Source organism: Phyllobates terribilis, unplaced genomic scaffold (assembly GCF_046119375.1).
Source record: "Phyllobates terribilis strain yellow unplaced genomic scaffold, ASM4611937v1 Scaffold_7__3_contigs__length_470593459, whole genome shotgun sequence".
Lineage (NCBI taxonomy): Eukaryota > Metazoa > Chordata > Amphibia > Anura > Dendrobatidae > Phyllobates > Phyllobates terribilis.
The window spans coordinates 258,325,814-258,340,366 of record NW_027362767.1 but is presented as its reverse complement, the minus strand read 5'-3'; the positions used below and the strand labels follow the sequence as shown (position 1 = coordinate 258,340,366).

Sequence of the window (14,553 nt, the reverse complement as noted above, 5' to 3'; positions counted from 1 at the left end):
ATTCAGTTTTACTTTAAAAACAGGTTTGTGTATAGGAGACTACCTAGTTTAGGACATGACATCCCCCCCCCCACTATGAATGTTAATAGGTTTTTGTGATAAAATCCTGGAAAAAAAAATAAAACACCCTTCCCGGCCTCACCTTAGGGAAGCAGGGACCAGGCAGAGTTTGGTTCGCGGTTTTAATAGTTGTTCATACATCTGATATGTAGCAGTAAGAGGGGTTTGGGCCCTTTCCTTGCTCCTCCCCTGGGTGACAAACTAAAAGGGATCAGAGTAGGGAAGGTCTGCAGGAGACGTATACGTTGTATATAGTCTGCTTGTCCTTTCCGGTCTCTCCAGAATGCTAAGCTTTGGTACCTGCACGCAGCTGGTATGGTCTCACACAAGCCCCCCTCTATAATACTGATTCTCCTGCCTCAGGCACAGCCCTGCATCACGATTCCTGAGAAAAGTAAAGTGACTTGACACCACGGCCGACGTCTTACATCTCCCGAAGCCATCGAGAAAAGGAGAGCGGAGACTTCCATACAGCGTGGGAGAGGCTGACACCCTTCCACCGCTCACCTAGACCCTCGATATCCACCATGTTCTTCCTCCAGCCCGTTTATCCTACCAGAGTAGAGTCCGTCCAGGGCATTTGTTGCCCTCTCGATGGTCCATTTCCACCAGCGGAAGCCATTAGACGAGTCTGGATGTTGCGTTAAGTCATCAGCTCTCCTCAGGATAGAGAAACTAAACATCCTAGTCCGCCTGGGAGTAGAGTAGGAAGGGCGGGCACGCAAGGGAGAGCAAGGAGGGGACATTCGGCAGGGGCAGAACGGTATGACACACGGCGGGAGTGTGGCAAAAAAGACATCCCCGAAGGAACAGCAGCAGATCAGCACATCGTGTCCGCACGGCCACAGGGAAGATAATATGGGTATTGTAGATGCCACATGCTGGCGCTGCTTAATGTTCACTTGTCCACCTACTGCAGGCTCAAACAGCCGGCACGTCAGGCTCGGGCTCCTCCAGCTGTAGAGCCATGCGCTTGCCTTCAGAACGGACCCCACATCTTCACCCAAGAACAAGGCTGAGCCGACGAGACTGTATGTGAACTGCAAACAGACACAGAGGCACTAGGTTCAGTTTTTACCAATGTCAAGATCTCTGCTTGCTGTCACAAAGCATCTTATGGAATAATGGTGTGCTGGTGGATAGCCCACTTAGAGGGGGGTCTTACCGGAGTCCGTGGCCGGCCGCAGCTTGTTCTCTTCCTCCAGATGTATCTCTTTCAGTGCAAAGATGGAAGTAGCTGTAGAGGTAAAAAGAGCAAAAATGTAATATCTCCTGGTGCAGTGTGGGGGTCCTGAATAGCACACAGCCTCCACCTGGCCCACTGCTGCCGATGGGACACTCGTGGGAGGTGTACTAGCGGCCATACTGACTGACGCCCAGGTACTGCTGTAGTTAGAAGGTCTCTTTGCTGAGGAAGATGATGGTACTCACTGTCTGGCAGCTTATTGACCCGATCACCCAGTTCCTGGAAGTATAAGTGTTTCATGGCTTCCTCGGCAGAGATCCTCTTCCTTCCTTCCAGCTGTGGAAATATGGAACCAGCACCAGTTATAGCAGTGGCCTGCAGCTCTCTGTTGGGTGTGACACTACAACCCCCAGCATGCCCTGACAGCCACACTTACCTGAAGGAATTTGGAGAGAAGGTTGGCTCCATCTGTATCCAGCCTGTGGAAGGCAAAGCATTGATTTAGAGGAAAAGGGGGCGAGATTGGCAGCGGTCTGGTGGCATGATCAGCCCATACCTGGCGGCGTGTTTCTGGATGGGGTCTGGATGGTATTTAGGGTAGTTGTAGGATTTAAATTCTTCATTAGATAGGATCCCGGGCCACGTCTCTTCAGTAGGTGTACCTAAGCGGAGAAATTGTACAAATCCCTTTAAATCAGACAGTCTGATGATACAGAACATCTGATAATCCGGCGCCTAACATGCCAGGTTATAGAAACCTTATTATATAGCAGATATCGCATATAATCCACATCAGTAAGCCATTTATATGGATTCCCTCCCTCCCCCCAAATCATTGTATCAGATGGGTCTTCCATGTCTGAACTTAGATAATTACCGAGTATCCGAAAAATAAAGTGCAGCTGTTCTTCCACAGTGGATCCTGGGAAAAGCGGTCGCCCTGTGACCATCTCGTAAAAGATGCAGCCGACGCCCCTGGAGGACGCAGAGCAGATAACAGAGAGCAATAGTGAGAACCAGACCGTAGATTTAGTGTCCAGGATACTATGGATTCCCCTTCTCTTCATATTCACAGCATGCAGCTTCCCCTGACAGAGAGAAGCTGCATCACCCTCCTCTCCGCCTGGTATTTCTACATTACTTACCACATGTCGATCTGGGTGGAGTATTCTGTGGACCCCAGAAGAATATCTGGTGGTCTGTACCACAAAGTAACCACTTCATTGGAGTAGGTTTTTGTGGGGATAGATTTGGCTCGGGCCAGGCCTGCGGAAAGATACCACATCAGTTCACACGAAAATTGTAGTGGGTGGGATGACACACAGGTAGAGGGGGGAGGTTTCCTCACCAAAGTCGGCGAGTTTCAGCTCCCCCTTTTCATTGATCAGCAAGTTCTGCGGCTTGAGGTCTCGGTGCAGGACCTTACGCCGGTGACAGTACGACAGTCCTCGAAGAAGCTGGAAAAGAAAAAGCTATGGAGAGAAGACGCTGTTACTTCCAGCAAAAGTTTAGCCATCACAAAAGAAGGGGCAAGAGTAAAAAATACGCATACTGCCGTTTTGTGTATACAGCTCCTATGCTGACCTGTGTTTCCATGCTTACAGACTATAAACAAATCTTATGCAGGGATATCTCTCCTCTCTCTGCTACTTGCTAACCTAGGAGGACACGCAGGTCACCTGCAGCAAGGTATTTACCCCGCAGTAAACTTCTGGGAGGCTCTTTCCTGACAAATCCTCTCTTGAACACCCATGTCATTGTGCGAGAGGGAAAGGGTGGAGACACAAGCACTCGGTGCATAGCATCGAGCGGAGGAAGGGAGAAGAGATAGATAATGCTGCTTTACAGGGAACACTCACTGAGCTCTGAACCTGCAGCTGCACAAGCAAAATGACAGTAAGAAGAGTAATACACAAATTAGCCACTCTGGGTGGAGCTTAGAGGGGTGTTCCGCCCATCTGACATCTGGCTAGAGTTAATTAGCCTATGGCTGTTACTCCTATAACAGTAGTTGCCAAAGTCAGCACAGATTCGATAAGAGGTCATCAAGCTCACCTTGACGTTGTGAAGGTTTATTAAGTTCCCACAATCGTCCAGATACTGTTTTAAATCTTTGTCCTGATTGGGAGAAAAAAAAATTAAAATTAAAAAAAATCATACATTATTAAATAAGATGATCATTCAGAGTGTGTAGTCTTCTGTAAAAATCTTAATTGCTGCAATGCATCTAAAATACAGAATTAAGCAACTCTGCAAATAGTATAATGCAGGGAGAAGAAAGCATGAGCAGAGGAAGCCTCACAGGGAACACCCACTGAGCTCTGAACCTGCAGCTGCACAAGCAAAATGTCAGAGCAAGCATGTCTGAAAAGAACAACTAAGCAGAAACAATCCACTGTATTCATACAGCCATCTAGCAGGAGTATACACTTTATTTCCAAAAACCTGTCCCCTCTTTCTCCAACTCACCAGATACTCAAAGACGAGAGTCAGGGTCCTCTCCGTGTGGATAATATCGTGCAGTGTTACAATATTTGCATGTTTCAAGTCCTTCAGAAGGGAAACTAAGATGAGGGAGAAAATCAGTCAGCAAGGACGGACAGTCAGTGAGACATCAGAGCTTTGCCCTTTCTACTAGCATCAGTGGAAGGTGATGCCCAGAGGAGAAGCTCCTGCACCCCAATACAAAATCTGCAATGGTGCCCCATGTTTAAAGTTGTTCAGAAGGCAAACTAAGATGAGAGAGAAAATCAGTCAGCAATGACGAAAATCCAGAGGACATCAGAGCATTGCCCCTTTTACTTGCATCAGTGGAGGGTGATGCCTAGAGGAGAAGCTCCTGTACCCTAATACAGATCTGTAGCAGGGCCCTCATGTTGTTCAGAAGGGAAAATAAAATGAGATAATATCAATCAACGAAAGACGTAAAGTCAGTGTGACGTCAGAGCTCTGCCACTTATCATTGGAGGATGGTGCCCAGAGAAGAAGCTCCTGCACCCTAATACAACATCTGTAACAGGGTGTCTTATGTAGCAAAGGGGCTTTAAGACCCTTGAGACACGGGGTGGGGGAGAGGGGCCAGGAGCAACTGCTACCCATAAAGCTTTGCATCTGATGACATCATGTATGCCATCAAGCGCACTCTCGTTTTGAAGAGTTCTATGTACTGGAGGAATGAAGAGGCCAACCCTCTCAGAGGTCATCTTTTAGCCCCCCACCCAATAGTTACCCCTGGAAACATGGTCGGAGCCCGATGTTAGTGCTGTCATGAATATCTATGGCTCTGGCCTTGGTACCTACCTTCCCGAATGGCTGTACATGGTGCACCTTCTTCATGTTCCAGACGAATCTCTTTAAGAGCCACCAGATTCTCCGTCAGCTTACTCCGGCCCTTGTAAACAGTGGCATAAGTACCCTGAGAAAGAAGGAAAATGGAGCGTAGTTAAAGGGACAATGTCCGTTATCTCTCCTCCCATTTTGCTAAAGTTAAAGGAATTGTCTCATATTATAAAAACAGGTACTTTGTGGTACTGTAGATCCGCTCCTATTAAAGTGAATAGAATTGTTCTGCAATACCAAACACATCCCATGGAGAGCGGTATGGGGCTGTTTTTCCAATCATGGACTCTCTTTAAATCCAACTCCCTGCCCATTGCTCCCATTGATCACCAGTACAGACCAGTTTGCTCACCTCTCCCAGTTTGTCTAACTTGACATAGGTTTCCAACTTCCCAAAACCAATCTCCGACTGCAAGAGAAGATATTGACAGACCGAGGAATCAATATTGGGGGGGGGGGGGTCTACAATCTTTGGGGGGGGGGTGCTCGGCTCCAGGGTTACTCACCAGAGACACTCTCCTCAGTCGTCTGCTCAAAGGTTTATCAAACGGGGGGCTACTCAGGGCCAGCTTCTCAAGGTAGCCCTCAGGAAGACGGATATCGGCCGGGAGGGACAGGCGCTTATTTACATCCTGGGGGAAGAGACACAAAGACTTAAAGGGATCCTCGGCTATGACCAAATGTGGCTACAAAGGCCCAAATCGGGATGTGATACAACTTTCTAATACACGACTGTCCAGGAGGGCATGTAATAAGAATCTCAGATCCGTCAACAGCAAGTTTTTGACAGTTTAAGTAGAAACAATATTATTCTGGGTTAGTGGGAAAATAGTCCCAAATTTGTACGCCTCATTATACAAGACAGCCCTGTCCAGAAGGACATGTAGTAAGAATAATATCTGTCAGAAGCAACTTGTTGACAGTTTCCAAGTAGAAACAATTACACTAGGTGAATTTTCCAAATTCGTATATCCCTAAACAAGACAATCTTCTTCTTAGAGCCAAGGTAGACCTTTCTATTATATGACTGTCCAGAAAAGCATTTAATAATCCAGATCAGTCAACGGCAACTTGTTGACCTTATCTAAGTAGAAACAATTACTAAGGCTATGTGCCCACGATGCAGAAATGCTCCGGATTTTTCCTGAGCATTTCTGCATCTCCCTGGCAGAAAAAATGCATGCGGATTGTACATGCGGATTGTACATGCGGATTGTACATACGTTTTCCTGCCAGGGACATGCGGATGTGAAGCGTTCTTCACTTGCATTTCCGCATGCGGGTTGACAAGCGCTTTTCAAGCGATTTTAGCATCACTTGGAAAGTGCTTGACAACTTGGTCACACTATATAAATCCATGCAACCGGCATGGATTTATATAGAGTGACCATAAAAGAATGGTAAAAAATAAAGATTATACAGACCTTCCGATGGCCCCGGTCTCCTCCGGTGCGTCCGGTGTGTTGGGCGGCTCGCGGTGGTGTAAAAGGACCCGCCATGACGTCATTTAGTCATGTGATAGGTCACGCGACCGCCGACATCAGCGGTCGTGTGACCCGTCACGACTAAATGACTTCACCGCAGGTGCTTTTAGACCATCGCGAGCTACCGGGAAGCCAGGACGCACCGGAGGAGACCGGGGGCCATCAGAAGGTGAATATAATGTATATTTTAAATTCTTTTTTTTTTTTTACAGGTTCTATGGTACCCGGGTCTGGAGGAGAGTCTCCTCTTCTCCAGGCCCGGGTACCATCCACACATTGAATTGCTGAAAAGCCGCATGTGTACGTGTAGTGATGCGGATATTAAGTGATTCAATGCAAGTCAATGGCGGCAAAAACGCTGCGATTATGCAAAATAATTGGTAGTGCTGCGTTTTTTTCCGCAATGATAATCCGCAGCGTAAATTTCCATAGCATGTGCACAGCAAATGCGGATTATCATTGGGGGAACATGGCAGACCTTCTACCAAGCGTTTTTTAAGCGTTTCTGAGGCGGAATTGCCGCTGCGGAAAGGCTTAAAAAACGCATAGTGGGCGCACAGCCTAAGTGAATTTTCCAAATTCGCATATATCTTTTTTTGCAAGGCAGCCCCAGAATTAGAGCCAATGTAGACCTTTCTAATGCATGAATGTCCAGGAGGGCATTTAATAATTCCGGATCCATCAACAGCAACTTGTTGACAGTTTTCAAGTACAAACCCTATTCTTTTTTTGGTTTACCCTAAGTGAATTTTCCTAAGTTTGCATCTCTTTTTTTAAGACACCCCTAGAATTGAAGCAAATGTAGAACGTTCTAATTCATGATTGTCTGGAGGTGCATGCAGTAAGAATACCAGATCTGTTAACAGCAACTTGTTGACAGTTTCCAAGTGAATTTTCCCAAATAAACATTTCTTTTTTTACCAGACACCCCAAGAATTAGAGCCAATGCAGATTAGGAACCCCCCCTTCCATAGAGCTGCAAGGCCGGCCATATTGTCTGGCAACCAAACGTCTAATTAACAAGGATGAGGATAAGTCAAGGACAGAATGTTTTACCTCGGTGGATATTTTCCGTGCGGCGTTGTTCCTCATCCTGACCCGGACTGGTGACTGAACTTCATCAGAAGAGCCGGACGCCTGATCGCTCTCCCCATCGGAGCCCATTTTCAGGTCTTCATGTACAATCTCTAGACAAAGGGAGCAAGTTTGTCACACAAGGGGAGGTGGACACACGACAAACTACCACTCAAAGTTAAAGGGTGACTTTTGGGGGAAGGAATCCACAATATTATATTTATAACTGGAGTTTCCCTTTAAATCTGGTGCTGGAGGTCAGGAAAAATGGTTATCGTTTGAGAGGGTCTGGAATGATGACTGCATTCACAAAGCAAGAGGAAGGATGAATGCAAAGTGGGCGATGCATTACGTTATGATGGGGGGATGCAATGTCGGTGACATGGCAGCAGAGAGCGATGCAATGGTAATGACACTGCAGAGTGCAGGGCAAGCCCAATGGTGATGCCACAGAGGACGTGGTGCAAAGGTAAGTCAGCAAGAACAGCGGGCGACTAATGCCGAGAGGAGCCCAAATGTTAATCAACAGCAGCAGAGGAAAGTACCACAAAACAGCACAGCCGGGGGGATGAAAATGAATATTCAGAGATCAGTCAACAGCTCCTTGCTGACGGTTTCCAAACAGCAAGATGCTTTTATTTAGCTCTTCGTCACATAAAGGCGGTCAATACCAATATGGTCGCTGCTCACAATGGCAGGCAGCAGCCATATTGTACCAGAAGATATTTCCACAAGGAGAGAGGATTCTCAGCAGCACATACATGCACGAGACAAACTCCCCCAACACCTCACACCCCAAAGCTTCTGGTGTCCAAGATAGGAGGAGTTGTAATTCACATTATACACAACCAAATGTGGCTACAAATGCTGAAAGTGGGCTGTGGCACAACTGTATAATACATGGAGGGCAATGTAATAACAATCCCAGATCCATCAACAGCAACTTGCTGACAGTTTCCAAGTAGAAATAATATTTTTTTTCTAGGTCATATGTTGTATATCAAACTCACCACCAGGGGCCAGAAAAATAAGATTCAAAAGACCCCTGTCCAGCAGCCACATTGGTAGTCTGTGGCTACCAAACCAGAGCCTTGTGGACTGCTCCATCCCTCAGCGCAGCGTCACACCACGAGGATGATGATGATGATGCACCGGGACTACGTGACTTGCTGGCAGGTAAGGGGCAGTTTGCAGGGCTCTGGTCCGGTGGCCATAGACCACCGAGTGGCCGCTCGGTCCTGCGTATCTTTTTGCTCAACTCTACTGATACGTTGTAGCAAACCCTCTGCTGCATGAAAGTAGAAATAGGCTGAAAGCCTCTGGATGTAAACTAAACAGTTTCCTTGCAAATCCCTTTGACCTCCGCTGATATACTGTAACAAGGCATGTGCCTTCATGCACTTGGCTCACAGAGGATTGATAGCACTGTAACAAACACTCAGCTGTGAGAGGCATTTAATAAAAAGGTAATTCATTGACAGGAAGCAGAGGTATTGAGTACTGTGCGGATGCTTGAGGCCCTTTGCACAGAAGGACACACAGCTGGGTGTGCGCTCAGGGGGCCGGGAGTGGCGGCTTTGCACGCTCGCTCTGCTGGTGCACACACACGTACCTAGTCGGCTGCTCCGGTTCAGGTAAGAGCTGAGGCTCCGGCAGACGGCACTGTGCGGCCGGGGGATGGGCGGCTTTTGGAAGGAGCTGGCGGTGTAGTGGTGCAGGAAGGATTGCATGCTGTGGGACGAAAGGCTTCTCCCATTTCGGACGATGGGCTCTGAGGGGGGGGGGGGAGGGTCAGGAAACAGGTAGGGAGAAAGGCAGGGCAAGAATGGGGCAGAATGGGCAGAGATCCAGAATAAGAACCACAGGAGGATGGGAAAGAGGCGGACAGGAAATATGGAAACCAAAAGGAAGCATGGATGATGGCAAGGAAGCCATGGCAAAAACAAAAAAAAAACACAGAAAGGAACAAAATGTGGGGGAAACAAAAGAGAAATGACAAATTCAGGGGGGGAAAGATGCCAGAGAAGAAGGGAAAAGACAGCAAGGGAAGAATAAATTAACGTAAAAAAGGAAAATAAATCATACAGATTCAACAAAAAGGAACAAAAAGTAAAAAAGCCAAAAAGAAAATCCCCAGATTTCAACCCAAAAACCAGCAGCATGCAAAGCGGGCACTCACCAGTGACGCTTCCAGTAAGAAATGGGTGAAATCTACCACCAGGGGGCACAGACCCTCACCTACCTGGTGCCAGCATCATTACTTGGCCTCCTGCCTAATGGGATGATAACATCCTATAGGGCTTCCTATTGATCCTCAATCTCCACTGCAGCGAGGACGAGGCTGAAAGAGACCACAAAGGTCCCAAACCTTTCCAAGGTCAAGATGCCTGAAGGACAACCTCAACAGGTACCGACGCTACCACTATCTCTGCTACTGGTGGAGTATCAGGACCTGTGGTCCTATGTAATAAACCTGCAACTTGGCTTTACCCCAATGTACAGAACTACAAAGTCCCGAGAAGAATGTTCCCAAGGTCAACCAGGGCGTCCTGCATGCGTGACAATGGTGGGGTTCTCACCTAGAGCATAGATGAACCATTATGACCTACCCTGAGATATTAAGGGATATTATTGGCCCCACAGCCTGGTCACACACCACCCCATCCTATCAAACTTTCACCATAAATGGTTTCTAAGGTCCTCACCAAACATCCTGATTGATGGTGGACATACTCACACCAATAAAAAAAATAAAACACAGATGTCATCTACCATACACTCACCTGGGTACTCTCACCCATCAGGTCCATCCTTTCCTCCATGATCCTTAGGGGAGGAGGGGGGTACTTACCATTATCACTGCTCCCATTGTCTTCCATAGTGATCTGTTCGGAGTGGTCTCCAGGGCTTTTTTCCGTGGTCCTTCCACCCCGAAGAGTCATGGAAAGCTGCCTCTTGATTTTCTTCATCCGGTCCATGGCTGTCAGCTGAAAGTGGAGAATATAGGTTACCTACTTTGTGGCCCTTGATAACATATTTGGTGGAGAACACAAGCACCACTAATGATCAGAGGTGCTTATACCAGACATTTTGGGAAATGATCCAATGGTCAGAACTTCCAAGAAAGGAAGGTCTTGAAGTATAGATCCCCTTTAAACTTGGAGACATTTGACCAGCAATCTTAAGAGCATTCCTGATGTTGATGGACGTTCTGCCATGTTGCACTGGAAATTCTTAGTATGACGAGAGCTATAAAGTCTAAGCAAGAGGTCAAAACCAGACAGTCACTCGGTTAATCACTCAGCTGAAACTCTATGGTCAACATTACTTTTGTAGGGGTCAGTTACTGGGATGATCTCTCATACTGGGCTCAGACCTGAGATTGGTAGAAGTTGAGTCAGTCAGGATCCTTCACTGCTGCCATATTAATCCACACCCCTCTATAAGTGAACGGGAGCAGTCCTGACTGTGCTGTGACCCCTACTCACTTCTATAGGGTAGGACCAGCCCTGGTGTTGGTACAATTGGTGGGGCTCTGTGATTTACTCCTGGCTTTCTCTATGGATATGACTGGCAGGGGCTTGAGCGGAGGAGTTGCCGCCTTCGTGCTAGATGTGCGAGCGCGGCTCATAAGCCATATGTTCTGCTGCAATCAGATCTTTATTTCTGCATTTTTAATGAATTGTTATAATCTGCTGACGACCAGCAACATCAGACCATTTGCAAGCAATATACCGCCACGGAGAGGGGAGCAGGGCAGATATGGGCATGGAGATATGGAAATGCAGGGTGATATTAGGGGACATGATGTAGGTCAGGATATATACTTTGAGGAGTAACTAGACGTTTGAAATTTTTTTTTTTATATGTTGTAGGCCCTTTAGTTCTGTGCAGATCAATGGGGGTCCGGGTCCTGAGATCCCCACCAATTGCTCAAAAGACTTCTTAGAAGTGCACAGCTCCGAAAACAGGAGGGCACTGAGCGGAGTACGGATTCATCCAGGAGCTGAGCCCTACTAAGAGGCCTCAGGACCTGGGACCCCTCTGATCTGCTCAGAATTAATGGGCCTACAAAGTTCTGCAGAAGTTTAGATACTCTACAGCAGTCAGGGGGATATGGAAGGGACAGTAACGCTATTATTTAATAGTATATCCATATGCTATTCAGTGGAGTGCGATATATTGCGCCCAGTTATCAGCCACTTCAGACTGACGTGCAGTCCCCTGGTGTACCTGCTTCTTTTAAAAGCTAGATCATGGAATTGCCTTTTAAGCAACTCTCCCATATATGATATAAAATGGGCTATGCTGTTGCGAATGTCTGTTATTACCATGTGACAGGACTATTTACTGGGGGTCCGAGTGGCAGCTTCCCTTTCAATATTAGGGTGCCCAACAAGACAACCACTTTAAAGGGAACCGGTCATACTATGCTATGGTAAGATGGGCTAAATCGACAGGACCGGGTCAGGGGTCTGCCATACGTTTGCCCACCTTTACCTATGGGGGGGCTTCTGATACTAAACAGCAGCAGTATTACCCTACCATGATGAATACCATCACTACCTCGTCTCTGCTATTCCTATGCATAGTCACAAACCATAACCTATAAGCCACCATAAGTTGAGCTAGTAGCCACAGGTTTTATTTAACCCTATCCTCCCCATGCATATTGCACCACCACCCTACTTGGACTCTGCCCTTCTAACAGAATCATCGCCTCTGCTATTCCTCCGCATCCAGCAGGGATCAGCCCCAGGTGTCTGCTATTCCTCCGCATCCAGCAGGGATCAGCCCCAGGTGTCTGCTATTCCTCCGCATCCAGCAGGGATCAGCCCCAGGTGTCTGCTATTCCTCCGCATCCAGCAGGGATCAGCCCCAGGTGTCTGCTATTCCTCCGCATCCAGCAGGGATCAGCCCCAGGTGTCTGCCATTCCTCCGCATCCAGCAGGGATCAGCCCCAGGTGTCTGCCATTCCTCCGCATCCAGCAGGGATCAGCCCCAGGTGTCTGCCATTCCTCCGCATCCAGCAGGGATCAGCCCCAGGTGTCTGCCATTCCTCCGCATCCAGCAGGGATCAGCCCCAGGTGTCTGCCATTCCTCCGCATCCAGCAGGGATCAGCCCCAGGTCTCTGCCATTCCTCCGCATCCAGCAGGGATCAGCCCCAGGTGTCTGCCATTCCTCCGCATCCAGCAGGGATCAGCCCCAGGTGTCTGCCATTCCTCCGCATCCAGCAGGGATCAGCCCCAGGTGTCTGCCATTCCTCCGCATCCAGCAGGGATCAGCCCCAGGTGTCTGCCATTCCTCCGCATCCAGCAGGGATCAGCCCCAGGTGTCTGCTATTCCTCCGCATCCAGCAGGGATCAGCCCCAGGTCTCTGCTATTCCTCCGCATCCAGCAGGGATCAGCCCCAGGTCTCTGCTATTCCTCCGCATCCAGCAGGGATCAGCCCCAGGTCTCTGCTATTCCTCCGCATCCAGCAGGGATCAGCCCCAGGTGTCTGCTATTCCTCCGCATCCAGCAGGGATCAGCCCCAGGTGTCTGCTATTCCTCCGCATCCAGCAGGGATCAGCCCCAGGTGTCTGCCATTCCTCCGCATCCAGCAGGGATCAGCCCCAGGTGTCTGCTATTCCTCCGCATCCAGCAGGGATCAGCCCAAGGTCTCTGCTATTCCTCCGCATCCAGCAGGGATCAGCCCCAGGTGTCTGCTATTCCTCCGCATCCAGCAGGGATCAGCCCCAGGTCTCTGCTATTCCTCCGCATCCAGCAGGGATCAGCCCCAGGTCTCTGCTATTCCTCCGCATCCAGCATGGATCAGCCCCAGGTCTCTGCTATTCCTGTATCCACCATCCTAATCCCCAGCTCTCCTGCAATCCTTCCCCCACAATGCACTGCTCTTGTTGTTTGCAAGGAATGACTGCGGTCCGACTCCCGGCCCTCCCCGGTCGGCGATATGCGGAGCCCCGGACTCACCCTGTGTCTGGAGGGCAGAAAGTCAGTGGCATGAAGCAGCAGTCAATGACATGGAGCAGGCCCGGCCAGATCCCTGTAATCCTCAGCCATTGTTCCTGTGCAGTCCTCCCCCTCCTGCTGCCTCCTCCGGTCCATCTCTCCTCCTCCTCTCTCTCCTCCTCTTCCTGTGCCCCCTCCTGGTGCCAAATCCAGGGCCACCCACTGACACAATGTCACAAGCCCAATGCAATGTGACAGCCTGCTGGCGATGGAAGGAAAATGCAACCTGCTGTACACGCGTGATCACACCCTGATACACTGTACCGAACCTTATACGGTGTAACAGCCTGTATACAGTGCAATCTGCTGTACACATGTGATCACACCATGATACACTGTACCAAACCTTATACAGTGTAACAGCCTGTATACTGTGCAATCTGCTGTACACATGTGATCACACCCTGATACACTGTACCGAACCTTATACGGTGTAACAGCCTGTATACAGTGCAATCTGCTGTACACATGTGATCACCCCCTGATGCAGTGTAACAGACCTTATACTGTGTAACTACTGTGTAATCTGCTGTATGTATTAATGCAGGGATGTCAAACATAGTCCGCCATACAGAATTATGGTCCCCACATAGTCCTCCATACAGAATAATGGGCCCCACATAGTCCTCCATACAGAATAATGGGCCCCACATAGTCCTCCATACAGAATAATGGGCCCCACATAGTCCTCCATACAGAATAATGGCCCCACATAGTCCTCCATACAGAATAATGGGCCCCACATAGTCCTCCATACAGAATAATGGGCCCTCACATAGTCCTCCATGTAGAATAATGGGCCCCACATAGTCCTCCATACAGAATAATGGCCCCACATAGTCCTCCATACAGTATAATGGGCCCCGCATAGTCCTCCATGCAGAATAATGGGCCCCGCATAGTCCTCCATACAGGATAATGGGCCCCACATAGTCCTCCATACAGAATAATGGCCCCACATAGTCCGCCATACAGAATAATTGTCCCCACATAGTCCTCCATTCAGAATAATGGGCCCCACATAGTCCTCCATACAAAATAATGGCCTCACATAGTCCTCCATACAGTATAATAGGCCCCACATGGTCCTTCATACAGAATAATGGCACCACATAGTCACATCTACACAGAATAATAAGCCCTATATAGTCCTCCATACTGTATAATGGCCCTACATAGTCCTCCATACAGTATAATGGCCCAACATAGTCCTCCATACAGTATAATGGGCCCACATAGTCCTCCATACAAAATAGTGGCCCCACATAGTCCTCCATACAGTATAATGGCCCCACATAGTCCTCCATACAGAATAATGGGCCCCACATAGTCATCCATAGAGTATAATGGGCACCACATAGTCCTCCATACAGTATTATGGGCCCCACATAGTCCTT

The 14,553-nt window shown here is 48.4% G+C and overlaps 1 protein-coding gene across 2 annotated transcripts; it reads right to left on the bottom strand.

Annotated features, from left to right (window-relative positions):
- Positions 1–168: 168 nt before the first annotated feature.
- On the bottom strand, positions 169–13,311 carry CDK16 (cyclin dependent kinase 16). 2 transcript variants are annotated; one of them, XM_073640447.1, is made up of 17 exons: positions 13,118–13,311; positions 9,995–10,130; positions 8,756–8,914; positions 7,126–7,256; positions 5,092–5,217; positions 4,938–4,994; positions 4,547–4,661; positions 3,716–3,810; positions 3,302–3,364; positions 2,595–2,718; positions 2,392–2,512; positions 2,124–2,221; positions 1,803–1,908; positions 1,683–1,725; positions 1,492–1,582; positions 1,226–1,297; positions 169–1,100 (listed from the first exon to the last, which is right to left on the bottom strand). In XM_073640447.1, exons 2-17 carry the CDS (start codon positions 10,119–10,121, stop codon positions 1,060–1,062), a joined length of 1,569 nt encoding a protein of 522 aa, XP_073496548.1. In that variant the 5' UTR covers positions 10,122–10,130; positions 13,118–13,311; the 3' UTR covers positions 169–1,059. The 2 variants fall into 2 exon arrangements, with proteins under 2 accessions (XP_073496548.1, XP_073496549.1); XM_073640448.1 differs by lacking the exon at positions 8,756–8,914 and having other exon boundaries at positions 13,118–13,310.
- Between the last annotated feature and the right edge of the window lie 1,242 nt (positions 13,312–14,553).

Bases quoted from the DNA above. Each gene is read 5' to 3' on its own strand.
- CDK16 (XM_073640447.1), bottom strand. From the start codon at position 10,121: ATGGACCGGATGAAGAAAATCAAGAGGCAGCTTTCCATGACTCTTCGG. The intron at 2,719-3,301 runs GTGAGCTTGATG...TTCTCTCCATAG, and splicing joins TAAACCTTCACAACGTCAAG to CTTTTTCTTTTCCAGCTTCT. The intron at 1,583-1,682 runs GTAAGTGTGGCT...ATATTTCCACAG, and splicing joins TTCTCTCCAAATTCCTTCAG to CTGGAAGGAAGGAAGAGGAT.